Raw genomic sequence first — 19642 nt, 5'->3', positions numbered from 1 at the left:
ATATAAGAACAGATTCTGGGGGGTTTACATACTGCTAACACATTTCTGACAGTATTCCTGAGTGCACGTGTTCTGAGCTGTGACTACCACACTACCTGCAGAATAAAGATAGTTTCCCTACAGCATAAATTCTGGTTTGAACTGAAAACAGTCATGAGAATGTGTGACAACATAGGTAAATAGATGAGTACATGTGGTGACCACATACTCCAAGATCTGAAAATCTCACTCTCACCTAAGAAAGTGTTGTAGTGTTCAAACCAACATCTATGCTTTTTCCTGCTTTACTGATTAAGGTCTATCGTCAATACTAACTGCAGTTACTGTTGTATGGAATACTGATTTATAAAAGCTGTTTCATTTGTTCAAGTAAGTCATGATTTGTTTCTCTACTTCACTAATGCTCTTTCTTGTGGGGGTATTGAACTCCAAAGTGTGTGTGGTTGAACGAATGAGCAGTGTTGCTGCAACCAGTCCATCTTCTATTGCCTTTAAAGCTGAGTATTGGGATAGAGGATTCTGTCATGAAGCTGCATAGCCCTCAAATTACCAACAATAGCAATCAGAAGCAACGAACATCCAGCCCAAAAAATGGCTGACCAACCTTTAAGTTAAACATGTGAAACTACATGACAGAGACATGCACTTGTAAGTGAATGTCTCCATATTATTCTATGATGATCATCAGGTTTCAGACAAATCCTGCACTCACTGGTGAAGAGGACCTGACACCATTAATCAAGGATCCATTTCAGGGGCTCCTTGCCAAACTGCTTTGCACACAATTGTGCTAAAGGATTTGTACTGTTGTTTGTAATTGATGTCTAGGTGTCAAATTGATTATGTAAAGAGAGATTCACACTGTCTTTGTCAACAGTAGTCCCTTTGTTACCTCCCAAATGAAATGCAGACACTGGTTGGAGTTGTTGACCACAAGCAACAACTACAAGGTAGGTTTTCAAAAAATCTCATAACAGCAGCCAAATGTTCAAAAGACGTCGCTGAGGTGTACAACAGTTCAGAGGGAAAGTTCCCATGCTGGCAATCTTCTTTATCATAAAGTGACAATGCGTACTTGGTGTAAGCTCAGAACGACTCTTAAGACATAATGACAAACTGAATGTGTACACAAGCAACTACGTCCCATTCATTGCTGGAGACAATGCGTGCTCTTCTGAAAGGTATTGAGAATGCAGGACTACTTTTATCTTCATTACACAGGTGGATGCTTATGCAAGTAGCAATAGTGGAAGTATGCCACTATATTTTCTACAAAGAAACATTTAACAAAGTTATGATCATGATATTCTCATTCCAATAATTACTTTCTTGCACATCAATCAACTTAGTTTTGTAATGAAACTAAGATGTGAAAGCTGCGAACCATAAGAAAAGTTTAAAAAGCTATGGTTGTCAAAACCAGAAGTTTTATTTGAGACAACCTCATACAAAAATGAAATTTAATAAATAACATCACTGTACAACTTTTTAACATGGAAGTTGTAATTTGTTAAAGTAATGTTTATATATATAAAGTAATGTTTATATATTGCAAAAATATAAAGATGATCATTTCTTTGTTAAAAGTCCATTTAGATTTTTTCAGATATCAGAATGAGAAATATGTACTAAAAGGGCCCAGGATTCTGTACCACACAAGCTGTGAATAACCCAGATCTCTAAGTGGTGAACTTCAAAGATGTAAATCCAAATATCAACATTCTTCCACAGTTTTTGTTCCTGATACATGAGTAAAATTTTTCAACAATGAGGAGAGTGAGAATTAAATCAGAACTTATAAGTCTACTAACTTCAGTTTTGAACATAAGCCCTACTGATTATGGTTTCCAACTTTATAACATTCTTAACTAATAGAAACATGGGCATTTACATATAAAACTTACATTCTTGCCTCATGAAGGAACAAGAAATCACACGAGCATAATGGAATTCTTAATATCCATTACTTTACCTGCATATGAACATCAAGTTGGTTCCGATCAGGTAGGACAGTCTGGCATTCTGGGCAAGAGTAGAGTGTCGATCCATCTGCAGCTGTGATAAGCCGTACTTCTCCTAGGCGCCCTCTAGACCGCTTACTGTTTCCATTATTAACAGCACTGGGTGATGTCCCATTTTCCATGACTTCATCAGTTTGGTAACTCAGGAAGTGCTGAAATGGCATTGCTAAAGGCTGCAATGGTTGCAACCTTGACAAATAATCCGCCATTGCAGTACCCTGAAATGTGAACGATATTTTAAAAAGCAAGAGCATATGTATGTAGCTATGTACACAAATCCTGCTCTTTTGTTACAGCTAGAAATGCTTTCTACTTAAAAGTTATTCCTTGATTTGGAAAATGAGTAAACAAACTCTTTACAAGTGCTACATTCTAATCAGTAAGAATATCACAGTCAGTGCTATGTACTTTTTTGAGACATAAGAGTTTAAGAAACTTGAACAAATTATGGATAAAGTGATGTAAAATTTAAGGAGCAGTGAATAGGAGCAAGAGAAGGATGTTTAAGAACATAAAACCTTTAACAGGAGAAGCAGAATGGCTAATATGTATAAGAAAAATAGTCAACTTGTTGGTTCATAGACAGGAGGTTATTAAAACCAACATGGTTGAAGGGCTTATGGAAGAAGAAACCAGGCAGCAAAATGAAAAGTCTGGTTTTTAGCTTAAGGCTAACAACTTCATGAAGTCCATGATAACAAATGTTATTACTGGTGCTGTTTACAACAAAATAATGGTAAGGCAACAGTTAGTGACGCAGAATTTAAAGCAGAGAGTTTGAATCCAGTTAAAGAGACCAGTTGTTTAAGATTTTCACTGATACAACTTGTATAGCAAGACTGGAAAGTTTGCGGAATGAGTTAAATAATGGCCTTCTATCCAGGAATTAAGATGTCATGTTGATATAGCTTCTTTGGCTAGTAATCAAAATGACCGGGGGTTTGGGTTTGATTCTCAATACTGCTTATATGTTGAACAAAAATCATCAGTAATGGTGGCCAAAGAGTTCCAGTGTACGGCGTCACCCTCAATCCATAAATGGCCTTGTTAAAGATGGCAAAGGAATGGACAGAGGTCTGGGAGCACCACATTGCCCCTAAGGATGGAAACTGATCCCAAGAAAAAGCAAATCAGCGATGATCAGTGACATGTGGATGCAGATACGTGTGGCCTGTAACCAGGGGAAAAAAAGAGGCATGACTATCCTTCCATTGACAAAAGATTCCAAATTACTCCCTGGTTTGGATCTCTGGAAGGGAACTGCCAAGGGAAAGGTGACAATGAGAAAACATCCTATGACTCATATGTGGAATATCAGAAGTCAGGATGTGGTAGGGAAGTGGGAAAATATGAAAAAGGAAATGCAAATCCTCAGCTTAGATATAATGGAGGTCAGTGAGGTGAAATGGAAATAAGTGGGATACCGAGGTACAGAGTAATGGTGATGTGTGTTTAAAGCTCTTTAAGGCTGTAGATACTACACTACTGAAAACCACAGTAGTTCAATTGAAGATGAATGGACATGTGTCTCACGGAAAAGTCCCCAGGTGTGGGTTGACTTTTTGAAACCATATATACCGGGTGATCAAAATGTCAGTATAAATTTGAAAACTGAATAAATCAAGGAATAATGTAGATAGAGAGGTACAAATTGACACACATGCTTGGAATGATATGGGGTTTTATTAGAACCAAAAAAATACAAACGTTCAAAAAATGTCCGACGGATGGCGCTTCATCTGATCAGAATAGCAATAATTAGCATAACAAAGTAAGACAAAGCAAAGATGATGTTCTTTACAGGAACTGCTCAATATGTCCACCATCATTCCTCAACAATAGCTGTAGTCGAGGAGTAATATTGTGAACAGCACTGTAAAGCATGTCCGGAGTTATGGTGAGGCATTGGCGTCGGATGTTGTCTTTCAGCATCCCTAGAGATGTCGGTCGATCACGATACACTTGCGACTTCAGGTAACCCCAAAGCCAATAATCGCACGGACTGAGGTCTGGGGACCTTGGGAGGCCAAGCATGATTAAAGTGGTGGCTGAGCACACAATCATCACCATACGACGCGTGCAAGAGATCTTTCACGCATCTAGCAATACTTTTTTTTTTGTTCTAATAAAACCCCATGTCATTCCAAGCATGTGTGTCAATTTTTACCTCTATCTACATTATTCCGTGGTTTATTAAGTTTTCAAATTTATACTGACTTTTTGATCACCCGGTACAATGATATAGGTTAAGATAGCATGTATCACACCCTGCAGCCATTTGTGAGTAATTGAATGAAAGAAAAAAAAATGTTCCTGAATATCATGTCATGCTCTAGGCTTTAAAATAGTAATGTTACACAAACTGGTCATGTAGCCTAATGGTTACAGTATGATTTTCACATGCAAAAGGTGTGAATTCGAAGTCATTTTTAAACCCTTATTGAAATGACTTAGATTTTTAGTTTTATTCTTGTAATTGGTTGAAATGTGATTTTTTCTATTTGTATTTCTTTGCCACATCACTTTAATCACCGCATTAATTTTTTCAACTGCTCTCTTTTTCTCCATATCATTCTTTTTACACTTGGAATCTTTGTGAATGTGAATTTATTTGTTTATCTACCATTCCCCCCCATGAACCATGGACCTTGCCGTTGGTGGGGAGGCTTGCGTGCCTCAGCGATACAGATGGCCGTACCGTAGGTGCAACCACAACGGAGGGGTATCTGTTGAGAGGCCAGACAAACATGTGGTTCCTGAAGAGGGGCAGCAGCCTTTTCAGTAGTTGCAGGGGCAACAGTCTGGATGATTGACTGATCTGGCCTTGTAACATTAACCAAAACGGCCTTGCTGTGCTGGTACTGCGAACGGCTGAAAGCAAGGGGAAACTACAGCCGTAATTTTTCCCGAGGACATGCAGCTCTACTGTATGATTAAATGATGATGGCGTCCTCTTGGGTAAAATATTCCGGAGGTAAAATAGTCCCCCATTCGGATCTCCGGGCGGGGACCACTCAAGAGGACGTCGTTGTCAGGAGAAAGAAAACTATCGTTCTACGGATCGGAGCGTGGAATGTCAGATCACTTAATCGGGCAGGTAGGTTAGAAAATTTGAAAAGGGAAATGGATAGGTTAAAGTTAGATATAGTGGGAATTAGTGAAGTTCGGTGGCAGGAGGAACAAGACTTTTGGTCAGGTGATTACAGGGTTATAAATACAAAATCAAATAGGGGTAATGCAGGAGTAGGTTTAATAATGAATAAAAAAATAGGAGTGCAGGTTAGCTACTACAAACAGCATAGTGAACGCATTATTGTGGCCAAGATAGACACAAAGCCCATGCCTACTACAGTAGTACAAGTTTATATGCCAACTAGCTCTGCAGATGATGAAGAAATAGATGAAATGTATGACGAGATAAAAGAAATTATTCAGGTAGTGAAGGGAGACGAAAATTTAATAGTCATGGGAGACTGGAATTCATCAGTAGGAAAAGGGAGAGAAGGAAACATAGTAGGTGAATATGGATTGGGGGGAAGGAATGAAAGAGGAAGCCGCCTTGTAGAATTTTGCACAGAGCATAGCTTAATCATAGCTAACACTTGGTTCAAGAATCATGAAAGGAGGCTGTATACATGGAAGAAGCCTGGAGATACGGACAGGTTTCAGATAGATTATATAATGGTAAGACAGAGATTTAGGAACCAGGTTTTAAATTGTAAGACATTTCCTGGGGCAGATGTGGATTCCGACCACAATCTATTGGTTATGAACCGCAGACTGAAACTGAAGAAACTGCAAAAAGGTGGGAATTTAAGGAGATGGGACCTGGATAAACTGAAAGAACCAGAGGTTGTAGAGAGTTTCAGGGAGAGCATAAGGGAACAATTTACAGGAATGGGGGAAAGAAATACAGTAGAAGAAGAATGGGTAGCTCTGAGGGATGAAGTGGTGAAGGCAGCAGACGATCAAGTAGGTAAAAAGACGAGGGCTAATAGAAATCCTTGGGTAACAGAAGAAATATTGAATTTAATTGATGAAAGGAGAAAATATAAAAATGCAGTAAATGAAGCAGGCAAAAAGGAATACAAACGTCTCAAAAATGAAATCGACAGGAAGTGCAAAATGGCTAAGCAGGGATGGCTAGAGGACAAATGTAAGGATGTAGAGGCTTGTCTCACTAGGGGTAAGATAGATACTGCCTACAGGAAAATTAAAGAGACCTTTGGAGAGAAGAGAACCACTTGTATGAATATCAAGAGCTCAGATGGCAACCCAGTTCTAAGCAAAGAAGGGAAGGCAGAAAGGTGGAAGGAGTATATAGAGGGTTTATACAAGGGCGATGTACTTGAGGACAATATTATGGAAATGGAAGAGGATGTAGATGAAGACGAAATGGGAGATAAGATACTGCGTGAAGAGTTTGACAGAGCACTGAAAGACCTGAGTCGAAACAAGGCCCCGGGAGTAGACAACATTCCATTAGAACTACTGATAGCCTCGGGAGAGCCAGTCATGACAAAACTCTACCATCTGGTGAGCACGATGTATGAGACAGGCGAAATACCCTCAGACTTCAAGAAGAATATAATAATTCCAATCCCAAAGAAAGCAGGTGTTGACAGATGTGAAAATTACCGAACTATCAGTTTAATAAGTCACAGCTGCAAAATACTAACGCGAATTCTTTACAGACGAATGGAAAAACTGGTAGAAGCCGACCTAGGGGAAGATCAGTTTGGATTCCGTAGAAATGTTGGAACACGTGAGGCAATACTGACCTTACGACTTATCTTGGAAGAAAGATTAAGAAAAGGCAAACCTACGTTTCTAGCATTTGTAGACTTAGAGAAAGCTTTTGACAATGTTGACTGGAATACTCTCTTTCAAATTCTGAAGGTGGCAGGGGTAAAATACAGGGAGCGAAAGGCTATTTACAATTTGTACAGAAACCAGATAGCAGTTATAAGAGTCGAGGGGCATGAAAGGGAAGCAGTGGTTGGGAAAGGAGTGAGACAGGGTTGTAGCCTCTCCCCGATGTTATTCAATCTGTATATTGAGCAAGCAGTAAAGGAAACAAAAGAAAAATTCGGAGTAGGTATTAAAATTCATGGAGAAGAAGTAAAAACTTTGAGGTTCGCCGATGACATTGTAATTCTGTCAGAGACAGCAAAGGACTTGGAAGAGCAGTTGAACGGAATGGACAGTGTCTTGAAAGGAGGATATAAGATGAACATCAACAAAAGCAAAACAAGGATAATGGAATGTGGTCGAATTAAGTCGGGTGATGCTGAGGGAATTAGATTAGGAAATGAAACACTTAAAGTAGTAAAGGAGTTTTGCTATTTAGGGAGTAAAATAACCGATGATGGTCGAAGTAGAGAGGATATAAAATGTAGACTGGCAATGGCAAGGAAAGCGTTTCTCAAGAAGAGAAATTTATTAACATCGAGTATAGATTTATGTGTCAGGAAGTCGTTTCTGAAAGTATTTGTATGGAGTGTAGCCATGTATGGAAGTGAAACATGGACGATAACCAGTTTGGACAAGAAGAGAATAGAAGCTTTCGAAATGTGGTGCTGCAGAAGAATGCTGAAGATAAGGTGGGTAGATCACGTAACTAATGAGGAGGTATTGAATAGGATTGGGGAGAAGAGAAGTTTGTGGCACAACTTGACTAGAAGAAGGGATCGGTTGGTAGGACATGTTTTGAGGGATCAAGGGATCACAAATTTAGCATTGGAGGGCAGCGTGGAGGGTAAAAATCGTAGAGGGAGACCAAGAGATGAATACACTAAGCAGATTCAGAAGGATGTAGGTTGCAGTAGGTACTGGGAGATGAAGAAGCTTGCACAGGATAGAGTAGCATGGAGAGCTGCATCAAACCAGTCTCAGGACTGAAGACCACAACAACAACATCTACCATTATCGCATTCTGGTCAGAGCTCCCAGTGGAAGTGGTCATCTACATCTACATCTACATCTATACTCCGCGAGCCACCTTACGGTGTGTGGCGGAGGGTACTTATTGTACCACTATCTGATCCCCCCTTCCCTGTTCCATTCACGAATTGTGCGTGGGAAGAACGACTGCTTGTAAGTCTCCGTATTTGCTCTAATTTCTCGGATCTTTTCGTTGTGATCATTACGCGAGATATATGTGGGCGGTAGTAATATGTTGCCCATCTCTTCCCGGAATGTGCTCTCTCGTAATTTCGATAATAAACCTCTCCGTATTGCGTAACGCCTTTCTTGAAGTGTCCGCCACTGGAGCTTGTTCATGTGCATGAGGTGCACTTATTGTGTGAATGTGTGTGTGTGTGTGTGTGTTTTCTTTGCTGAAGAAGACATTGGCCAAAAGCTATAATGGTAACAGTATTTTTGTTGTGCCTGTCTGCAACTCAGCAAGTCTATCCTTTTCCTAAAATTGTTGTTATCATTATGTTCAAATATCTGGAAATGTTGAAAAGCAAAAGATGAAATTTCATTATACTGACTGTGCAATGGTGTCAAGACTGTATTTTTCATTACAAGACATACATTGTTTGGATGTTAATCATCATACAACCATTTAAAACATAAGTTGTAATTGCACTATGGACACAATCCTGCAGGAGAAGATTTAAACAAAAGAAGGAATTATAGGTGAAACATAATTCAAGCAAAATGAGGAACAGAACTAATGAATGCAATATCATGGATGAAAATATAGGATGATAAAATGGAAGAAATTAAAGTTAATACATAAAGATAATTAAAATCACATGAACAAAGAATCCAAGTGGGAAAAGATTTATAGGAAGAATAATGAGAGCAAATGAAAAGTTAATATAAAGATTAAAATGACATGATAAAAAATATTAGATTTAAAGCAGTTAACTGAATAAAAATCATGATCAAAGTCATTTCAATAAAAATTTAAAAATACAAAATTTCAGAGCAGCTGGCCAATTTCAAACCCACAGCCTTTTGCATGCGAGGTCTGTACTTCAACCATTACACTATGCAAACAGTCCATGTAACATTCCTTTCTGAAAATGTTAGACCATCACACAAAATTCTCTTTTTTTTTGTCAGAGGCCACCAGGGTGAATGGCAGCAGGGCATGATGCCTGGGATGTTAGCCTACATCATGGTAAAAATGGTTTCAAAAAGTTGACAGCACTGCCGGGGGCCCCACCCTGAAATGGGCAATTACAGAAGTTGGACAGACAGATATAGAAACAAGGAACGTAACTGCAAAGAAACTTGGGTAACAGAAGAAATACTTCAATACAAAGGCACTCATTGACTTTGGAGGGGTGTCTAGACCTGGGGGTACGGAGTACTATTAACATTTTGGAAGACAAATTGTGACTTGCAAGTAGTCATAAAAAAGTTCCAGTTCTAACCCTGTTAAAAACCTGCATAATACCGACTTTAAATCAACCACCTGATTACACTGTGTTACTTCCTTTTGCTGAGAGCTGGTGGGAAGTGGGAGATGGGTGGTGTGGTCCCCAGGCACCTGGGTATGGGCAGCCATGCTTCAATTGATCAATGGAAGGAAGTACAAAAATTTTCAGACAAAGACAGGAATATGTAACTACTAGTCACTCAAGAGTTAAATAAATAGGAAGTGCAGAAAAGCTAAATTGAAATGGTTGCAGGATAAATGTTGAAAAAATAAATACAAAGGGTCTTTGGAAGGGAAAACTCAGCATATAGAAAAGTCAAATCAGCCCTCAGTGAAATTACAAGCAAAGGAGTCAAGATTAAGAGTGCAAGAGGAAATTCACTGACAAATGCAGAGGAAAGAGTGGATAGGTGGAAAGAGTACACTAAAGGCCTCTACAAGGGGAAGGAACTGTCCAATAATGTGATAGAAAAAGGGAAGACGGGAGATCAAATGATGTAAAAGACACAGATAACAGTCCTTCAATATTAAAGTTGGTTTGCAATCCGTGGGACTGGTGATACACAACCAGACTTTTGCAAAAATATCATCCCTACAATCGCAAAGATAGCAAGGACAAATAAGAGCGAAAACTATCTTACAATCAGCTTAACAATTCAGGCATCAAATTTGCTGATAAGTGTGATACATACAAAAATGAAAAATAAAGTTGATGATCTGCTATGCGACAGTCAGTAAAGGTGCTAGAAAAGTAGTTTTGACATTTTAATTGATAATGGAATCAAATCTTTGGCAAATAAGACATGTTCATAGGACTTGTCAACCCAAAAAACTGTCTGACAACGTGAAATAGTGCAAAATGTTCATAATTCTCATAAAAACACATGTACGCTAAAGGAAAAGAGAGGTAATACGTAATATACACATGAACCAAATAGCAGCAATATGAATTAAAGATCATGAACAAACTGCTCACATTAAAAAAAGGTATAAGACAGGGCAGTCTTTCACCCTTACTGTTCAAAATATACATCAAAGAAGCAATGACAGAAAGAAAGGAAGGGTTCAGGAGTGGGATTAAAATTCATGGTGAAAGGATAATAATGATAAGATTTGTTGATGACACAGCTATCCTCAGCAAAAGTGGAGCAGAATTACAGAACCTGTTGAATTAAATACTGACTGAGGATAAACTAAAGAAAGATAAAAGTAATGAGGAGTATCAGAAATGGGGTTAGTGATAAATTTAAATTCAAAATTGGTGGCCATGAAGTAGATGAAGTCAAGAATTCTGCTGCCTTGGAAGCAAAACAAAATATGATGGACTAAGTGAGGACATAAAAAGCTGACTAACACAGGCAAAAAGGGCATTCCTGGACAAAATAAGTCTACCAGTATCAAACAAGTCACAATTTCTCAGACTGTTGTACGAAAGTGAATCATGAAGTGTGGGAAAACTGGAAAAGAAGAGAATTGAAGCATTAGAGATGTGGTGCTATGTTGTAAATTAGGTAGACTTATAAGAAAAGAGGAGGTTCTCTGCAGAATCCGTGAGGAAAGGAACATACGGAGAACAATGACATAAAGAAGGGACAAGATGATAGGACATGTGTTAAGACATCAGGAAATCCTTTCCATGGTAGTAGATAGAGCGATAAAAAAATGTATGGGAAGACAAAGTTTGAAATATATTCAACAAATAATTGAGGCTGCTGGGTTAAGTGCTACTTTGAAATGAAGAGGTCGGCACAAGAGAAGAAGTTGTGATGGGTTGCCAGCAAATCAAGAGAGAGAGGGGGAAAAAAAGCAGGAATGAAAATTCTTTCCCCCAGCTTATACTAATTTGCAAAGTGTAACATATTTTGCAAAGTATATTTGAAACTTTACAGTCTAGATGGGGTTATTTACTAAAAATGACAGTAATACATTTCATGAATTAACTATTGAACTATAGCCGACTGCTGTGTGAAACACAGAAACAATGAACAGAATACAGCTTTTACGCAAGCCTTCAAGCTCTTACTCTTTCTCTAGCAGAAGTCCACACACTCACACACAACTACACAGACACCCAACACTCACCCGTACAGGTGCTAGCATATGTGTGTCTGTTTGTTTGCATGCATGCATGTGCATGTGAATGTGTGTACTTTTGCTTGAGCAACAACTCAAACACTAGTGTAAAGATGTATTGTATTCTGTTGAGTGTTTCTATGAACTACACATTAGTCAGCTATAGGTGAGTGGTTGCCTTTCCTTTATTTTATTTATTATTCCATCCAAGAATTTCTGTTGTTGTTATATGTTCAACTACGTATGCTTGACAGAAACTTTGCCAGGAACACAAAACAGGAACCCTTAATGGCATTAGAAAAGGCTTTATTTGAATACTGTCATCAATAACTGGCAAAGAAATAAGATCAGTGGACATTTGGCATGTTCCACTAGAATGTAGAAATTTGTTTTCAGTGCTGAACACTCAAGATAGGAATTACAATAGTTATTTCAAGAAATCAGTAAAAGTGTAGTAGCTTAGAATCAATAATGAAATAACACTACATGGAACATGTGGAACACTGTAGAGAGCAAACCTTGAACCAATTCCATCAAATGGAATCATTGACATAAATGTCAGTGATACTCCCTCATTACTACATCTGTATCACAAGAAACAAGATAACTGTAAAATTAATTAAGTGTGCAAGCTCTTTCGAAAAAATGAAATATGTGAGGCCCTTATTTACGGAAAAGCATAGAGAAAGAGCGACAAATCCATGTGAATAGATGCCAACTGATGTTTGTGGAATTTCTGATAAATCCTTTTAGAAGAAAGTACAGTTACTTGCCTTTAAAGACAGTTTCATGAAATTCCATTACTGTTATCTCACGAGGGAAAAGTCAAAAGATAAAGTTATGTTGAAAAAAGTTCTTTAACATTCAGAAGCATTTATACATGTTGTTGTGGTCTTCAGTCCAGAGACTGGTTTGATGCAGCTCTCAATGCTACTCCATCCTGTGCAAGCTTCTTCATCTCCGAATAACAACTGCAACATACATCCTTCTGAATCTGCTAAGTGTATTCATCTCTTGATCTCCCTCTACGATTTTTATCCTCCACGCTTCCCTCCATCACTAAATTGGTGATCCCTTGATGCCGCAGAACTTGTCCTACTAACCGATCCCTTCTTCTAGTCAAGTTGTGACACAAATTCCTCTTCTCCCCATTTCTATTCAGTACCCCCTCATTAGTTACGTGATCTACCCATATAGTTTAGACATACAACTAAAGAAATGCTCAGTGACAATAGTAATAAATTTGACAATGAAGAGGGTTACGAAATACTAAACAAAGAAATATATAACACCAAACATGATCAATTATTGACAATATAATGTAAATGTATTAAAAAAGGATGCTGTGATTTACCAAACGGGAAAGTGCTGGTAGACAGACACAATAAAAAACACACAAACACACACACAAATATCAAGCTTTCGTTACCCACGGTTGCTTCATCAGGAAAGAGGGACGGAGAGGGAAAGACGAAAGGATGTGGGTTTTAAGGGAGAGGGTAAGGAGTCATTCCAATCCCGAGAGCAGAAAGACTTACCTTAGGGGGAAAAAGCTGACAGGTATACACACACACACACACACACACACACACACACACACACACACATATCCCGACCTGGTACAAAAGCAAATAGCTAGAGCCACTGCCTCATCCCCTCAAACCCAGAACCTCTCACAGAAGAACCCCAAAAGTGCCCCACTTATGACAGGATACTTTCCGGGACTGGATCAGACTCTGAATGTGGCTCTCCATCAGGGATACGACTTCCTCAAATCCTGCCCTGAAATGAGATCCATCCTTCATGAAATCCTCCCCACTCCACCAAGAGTGTCTTTCCGCCGTCCACCTAACCTTCGTAACCTCTTGGTTCATCCCTATGAAATCCCCAAACCACCTTCCCTACCCTCTGGCTCTTACCCTTGTAACCGCCCCCGGTGTAAAACCTGTCCCATGCATCCTCCCACCACCACCTACTCCAGTCCTGTAACCCGGAAGGTGTACACGATCAAAGGCAGAGCCACGTGTGAAAGCACCCACGTGATTTACCAACTGACCTGCCTACACTGTGACGCTTTCTGTGTGGGAATGACCATCAACAAACTGTCCATTCGCATGAATGGACACAGGCAGACAGTGTTTGTTGGTAATGAGGATCACCCTGTAGCTAAACATGCTTTGGTGCACGGCCAGCACATCTTGGCACAGTGTTACACCGTCCGGGTTATCTGGATACTTCCCACTGACACCAACCTATCAGAACTCCGGAGATGGGAACTTGCCCTTCAATATATTCTCTCTTCCCGTTACCCACCAGGCCTCAACCTCCGCTAATTTCAAGTTGCCGCCGCTCGTACCTCACCTGTCATTCAACAACATCTTTGCCTCTGTACTTCCACCTCGACTGACATCTCTGCCCAACCTCATTGCATTTACATACATCTGCCTGTGTCTGTATATATGTGTGTGTGTGTGTGTGTGTGTGTGTGTGTGTGTGTGTGTGTGCGAGAGTATACCTGTCAGCTTTTCCCCCTAAGGTAAGTCTTTCTGCTCCCGGGATTGGAATGACTCCTTACCCTCTCCCGTAAAATCCACATCCTTTCGTCTTTCCCTCTCCTTCCCTCTTTCCAGATGAAGCAACAGCAGGTTGCGAAAGCTTGATATTTGTGTGTGTGTTTGTGTGTTTTTTATTGTGTCTGTCTATCAGCGCATTCCCGTTTGGTAAGTCACAGCATCTTTTTTTAATATATTTTTCCCATGTGGAATGTTTGTTTCTATTACATTCATATAATGTAAATGGCTAGATAAAAAAACTACTCACCAAGCGGTGGCAGAGGAATGCACACACACATAAGGGTTTAGCTTTCACAAGCTTTCGAAGCCAGTGGCTTTTTCTTCTGCACGAGAGTTGATAGGGAACATAGAGGGGTGAAGGAAAAGGACTGGGGAGGTTTAGGAAAAGGGGTACAGTTCAGAAAAGTCACACAGAATCCTGAGTCAGGGGAGACTTAGAGGATGAGATAAGCAGGAAAGACTGATTGTTGGGGGCTGCACCAGACGAGATTTGAAAACATGAGCTTAAAGTTGGAAGACAGGGTAATATGCAAGACAGAGATTGCTACTAAAACATCATGCACAAGTTAATAAAAGGAAAAAGCTAAGTGCAATGTATGTAACAGAGGTGGGAGGGGGAATGGTGAAAAATAGACAGGTCAGAAAATGAAAGATGCAGAAAACTAATTGTTGTTTTTGTGATCTTCAGTCACGAGACTGGTTTGATGCAGCTCTCCATGCTACTCTATCCTGTGCAAGCTTCTTCATCTCCCAGTACCTACAACAACTTACATCCTTCTGAATCTGCTTAGTGTATTCATCTCTTGGTCTCCCTCTACGATTTTTACCCTCCACGCTGCCCTCCAATACTAAACTGGTGATCCCTTCATGCCTCAGAACATGTCCTATCAACCGATCCCTTCTTCTGGTCAAGTTGTGCCACAAACTTCTCTTCTCCCCAATCCTATTCAATACTTCCTCATTAGTTATGTGATCTACCCATCTAATCTTCAGCATTCTTCTGTAGCACCACATTTCAAAAGCTTCTATTCTCTTCTCGCCTAAACTATTTATCGTCCACGTTTCACTTCCATACATGGCTACACTCCATACAAATACTTTCAGAAACGACTTCCTAACATTTAAATCAATACTCGATGTTAGCAAATTTTTCTTCTTCAGAAACACTTTCCTTGCCATCGCCAGTCTACATTTTATATCCTCTCTACTTCGACCATCATCAGTTATTTTGCTCCCCAAATAGCAAAACTCCTTTACTACTTTAAGTGTCTCATTTCCTAATCTAATTCCCTCAGCATCACCCGACTTAATTCGATTACATTCCATTATCCTTGTTTTGCTTTTGTTGATGTTCATCTTATATCCTCCTTTCAAGACACTGTCCATTCCATTCAACTGCTCTTCCAAGTCCTTTGCTGTTTCTGACAGAATTACAATGTCACCGGCAAACCTCAAAGTTTTTATTACTTCTCCATGGATTTTAATACCTACCCCGAACTTTTCTTTTGTTTCCTTTACTGCTTGCTCAATATACAGATTGAATAGCATCGGGTAGAGGCTACAACCCTGTCTCACTCCCTTCCCAACCACTGCTTCCCTTTCATGTCCCTCGACACTTATAACTGCCACCTGCTTTCTGTACAAATTGTAAATAGCCTTTCGCTCCCTGTATGGAGTGGAATATGGAGTGGAAAATGGTAGTTACTGTGAAGAAATGCTGAGAGGGAAAAAATTAACATAAATTAAGGGCAGGTGAGTGGTGAGATGCAAGGACATGTTGTAGTGCTAATTCCCACCCGTGGAGTTCTGAGAAACTGGTGTCTGAGGGAAGAACCCAGATGGCATGTGTGGTGAAACAGGCACTGAGGTCAAGATTGTCATGTTGTACAGCATGCTCTGCAACAAGATATTGTGTGTTGCCTGTATACATTCTCTGCCTATGTCCACTCATTCTGACTGGTAGACATGCCAATGTAAAAGGCCGAACAGTGTTTACATAACAGCTGGTATATGACGTATCATTTCACAGGTGGCTCTTTCTTTGATAAATATGTTTTGCCAGTTACTGGGCTGGAATAGGTGGTGGTAGAAGAGTGCGCGGGGCAAGTCTTGCAGTGGGGTTGGTAACACGACAGGGAGATGGGTGCAGAAGGAGCACAGATAGGGTCTGACAAGGATATTGTGGTAACTGGGAGGGTGACCAAAAAACTATTCTACACTACTGGCCATTAAAATTGCTACACCATGAAGATGACGTACTACAGACGTGAAATTTAACCGACAGGAAGAAGATGCTGTGCTATGCAAATGATTAGCTTTTCAGAGCATTCACACAAGGTTGGCACCGGTGGCGACACCTACAACATGCTGACATGAGGAAAGTTTTCAACCGATTTCTCATACACAAACAGCAGTTGACCGGCGTTGCCTGGTGAAACGTTGATGTGATGCCTCGTGTAAGGAGGAGAAATGCGTACCATCACGTTTCCGACTTTGATAAAGGTGGATTGTAGCCTATCGCGATTGCGGTTTATCGTATTGTGACATTGCTGCTTGCGTTGGTCAAGATCCATTGACTTTTAGCAGAATATGGAATTGGTGGGTTCAGGAGGGTAATATGGAACGCCGTGCTGGATCCCAATGGCCTCGTATCACTAGCAGTCGAGATGACACGCATCTTATCCACATGGCTGTAATGGAGCATGCAGCCACGTCTCGATCCCTGAGTCAACAGATGGGGACGTTTGCAAGGCAACAACCATTTGCATGAACAGTTCTATGACATTTGCAGCACCATGGACTATCAGCTCGGAGACCATGGCTGTGGTTACACTTGACTCTGCATCACAGACAGGAGCCCCTGCGAAGGTGTACTCAATGACGAACCTGGGTACACGAATGGCAAAACGTCATTTTTTCGGATGAATACAGGTTCTGTTTACAGCATCATGATGCTCACATCCATGTTTGACGACATCGCGGTGAACACACATTGGAAGCGTGTATTCGTCATTGCCATACTGGCGTATCACCCGGTGTGATGGTATGGGGTGCCCCTGGTTACACGTCTCGGTCACCTCTTGTTCGCATTTACAGCACTTTGAACAGTGGACATTACATTTCAGATGTGTTACGACCTGTGGCTCTACCCCTCATTCGGTCCCTGCGAAATCCTACATTTCAGCAGGGTAATGCATGACCGCATGTTGCAGGTCCTGTACAGACCTTTCTGGATACAGAAAATGCTCGACTGCTGCCCTGGCCAGCACATTCTCCAGATCTCTCACCAATTGAAAATGTCTGGTCAATGGTGGCTGAGCAACTGGCTCGTCACAATAGGCCAGTCACTACTCGTGATGAATTGTGGTATCGTGTTGAAGCTGCATGGGCAGCTGTACCTGTACACGCCATCCAAGCTCTGTTTGACTCAATGCCCAGGCATATCAAGGCCATTATTACGGCCAGAGTTGGTTGTTCTGGGTACTGACTTCTCAGGATCTATCCACCCAAATTGCATGAAAATGTAATCATATGTCAGTTCTAGTATAATATGTTTGTCCAATGAATACCCGTTTATCATCTGAATTTCTTCTTGTTGTAGCAATTTTAATGTCCAGTAGTGTAGGTGTGGTGGGCAAAATCTCAGACAGAATGGATCTCATTTTAGGGGATGATTTTAGAAAGTCATGGCACTAACGAAGTAGCTGACTAATACATTCAAGACCAGGATAATACTGGGTGACAAGTGGTGTGGACTGAAGTTGTTTTTTGGAGGGATCAGAAGTACCGGGATTGGATGTGATGGCCCGGGAAATCTGCTTTTGAACTAGGTTGTTGGGATAATTATGTCCAGTGACAGGTGAAGTGAGAGTGTGGTGTATTGCTATAAAGAGTCTGCATCTGAACAAATACATTTGCTTCAACTGACAAGGCTGCATGAGAGGGAATGTTTGACATCAAAGGGATGGCAACTGTCAAAATGTAAGTAATGTTGTTTGTCAGAGATGTTTGATGTGGACGGAAGTGTGTGGCTGGCCTTCAGTGAAGATGAGATCAACATCAAGGAAAGTTGCATGGGATTCGGAATAGGACCATATGAAATTTAATTGAGAGAAGGTATTTAGTAATTCCAGGAATTTTAACAGGTCAGCCTCACCATGAGTCTATACGGCAAAGATGTAGCTAAACCAAACCACGGGCTGAAGGCTTTTGGATCCCAGTAAAGCCCCTCCAAGCAACCCATGAAAATGTTGGAACAGGAAGGAGCCATCCTGGTTCCCATGGCTGTACCCCTGATCTGTTTGTATGTCTGCCTCTCAAAAGGGAAGTAATTGTTGGGAAGTATAAAGTTGATTAAGGTGAGCAAGAAGGATGTCATAGGTTTGGAATCAGGTGGGCATTGACTGAGGAAATGTCCAGTAGCACACAGACCATGTACATGGGGGATGTTGGTACAGGGGGAGAAACAAAACAAAGGTAGAATAATCCACAGACTGAAAATTCACACTTTGACAGAAAGGCAGCAGTGGGCATGTGAAATGTGTAAAATAATTACAATGCCTAGAAATTTCAAATATTCAAATAAAGAAGTCAATTTCTCAGAAGCAATGTGGGCAAAACTGGTAGTAGTTTCAGTATATAGTGAATCAAACTGACAAATTGTCTGTTGAAAATGTTAGTCCAAATTAACTTTATAGGCAAGGAACAAGAACAAGAATAAGACATATATTACAGTATCTATGTGATATACCTTAGTTATATTCCAGTTAAAAGGTGAAGTAAAATGGAGAAAAAGACAGTCAAAGGATATTTAGTAGAGTACAATGGAGATGAAAACTATAAAATATGAATAAAGGAAGAAAGTAAAATCATTCTTTGCAGAGATGTAACCTTTTAGGAAACAAGGTAAATATGATGATTACGTGGGATTGCCACTATATGATGCCAAGCATAAAAATCTGAGAACATTTTCAAAATAGGGAGAGGAAGAAACTTCTGAAGACTTTTCTTAAACCACTTTATGCGCAACTAAGAGATTCTCAAGATTAAAGAAACCATTACAGCTAAATGATTTTACCATACTGCTAAAAATGTCAGTTAAACAGAGGGTTCTGAACACTAACACAAATTCAGTATCAACTGGAAAAAGCCTGTGGACATTGAAATGAAGTCACTGAAAGAAAACCAGACTTGAGAGTTGATTGGTTTACCAAATGGAGCAAAAGCCACACCTTGTGAATGAGTGTTTTTGAACAAATTTTAAATTAAGCGGTAGTGCTGGGAAGTATAAGGCATCTCTTGTCATTAAAGGACGTACTCAGTGTCATGGCACTGAATACACAAGACATTTAGTGTAGCAGCTAATTAATGCACTTTTCACTCAGTGTTCAGTGCTGGTGCAGCTGAGAAAATGTGCATGCAGTCTGGTGTATCTACTGCATTTCTGTACAGGATACTACAAGAAACACTGAGTCACAGAAACACACAACAAAAAGAGTGTCAGAAAATTAGCTTTCAGCCAACAAGGCCTCTGTCAAAAATAGACAACACACACGCACAAAGGTAATTCACACACACAT

At 40.1% G+C, this 19642-nt stretch overlaps 1 protein-coding gene across 1 annotated transcript in view; it reads right to left on the bottom strand.

Moving 5' to 3' along the window:
* LOC126202946 (uncharacterized) overlaps positions 1-19642 on the bottom strand; it is a 126775-nt gene that overhangs the window by 59210 nt on the left and 47923 nt on the right. The window contains exon 3 of the mRNA XM_049937048.1: positions 1973-2239. Coding sequence (XP_049793005.1) covers positions 1973-2239 — 267 coding nt within the window. The remainder of the gene's footprint in view (positions 1-1972; positions 2240-19642) is intronic.

This window comes from Schistocerca nitens, chromosome 9 (assembly GCF_023898315.1).
Source record: "Schistocerca nitens isolate TAMUIC-IGC-003100 chromosome 9, iqSchNite1.1, whole genome shotgun sequence".
In the NCBI taxonomy this organism is placed as follows: domain Eukaryota; kingdom Metazoa; phylum Arthropoda; class Insecta; order Orthoptera; family Acrididae; genus Schistocerca; species Schistocerca nitens.
This window is presented reverse-complemented; position numbering and strand designations above follow the sequence as displayed.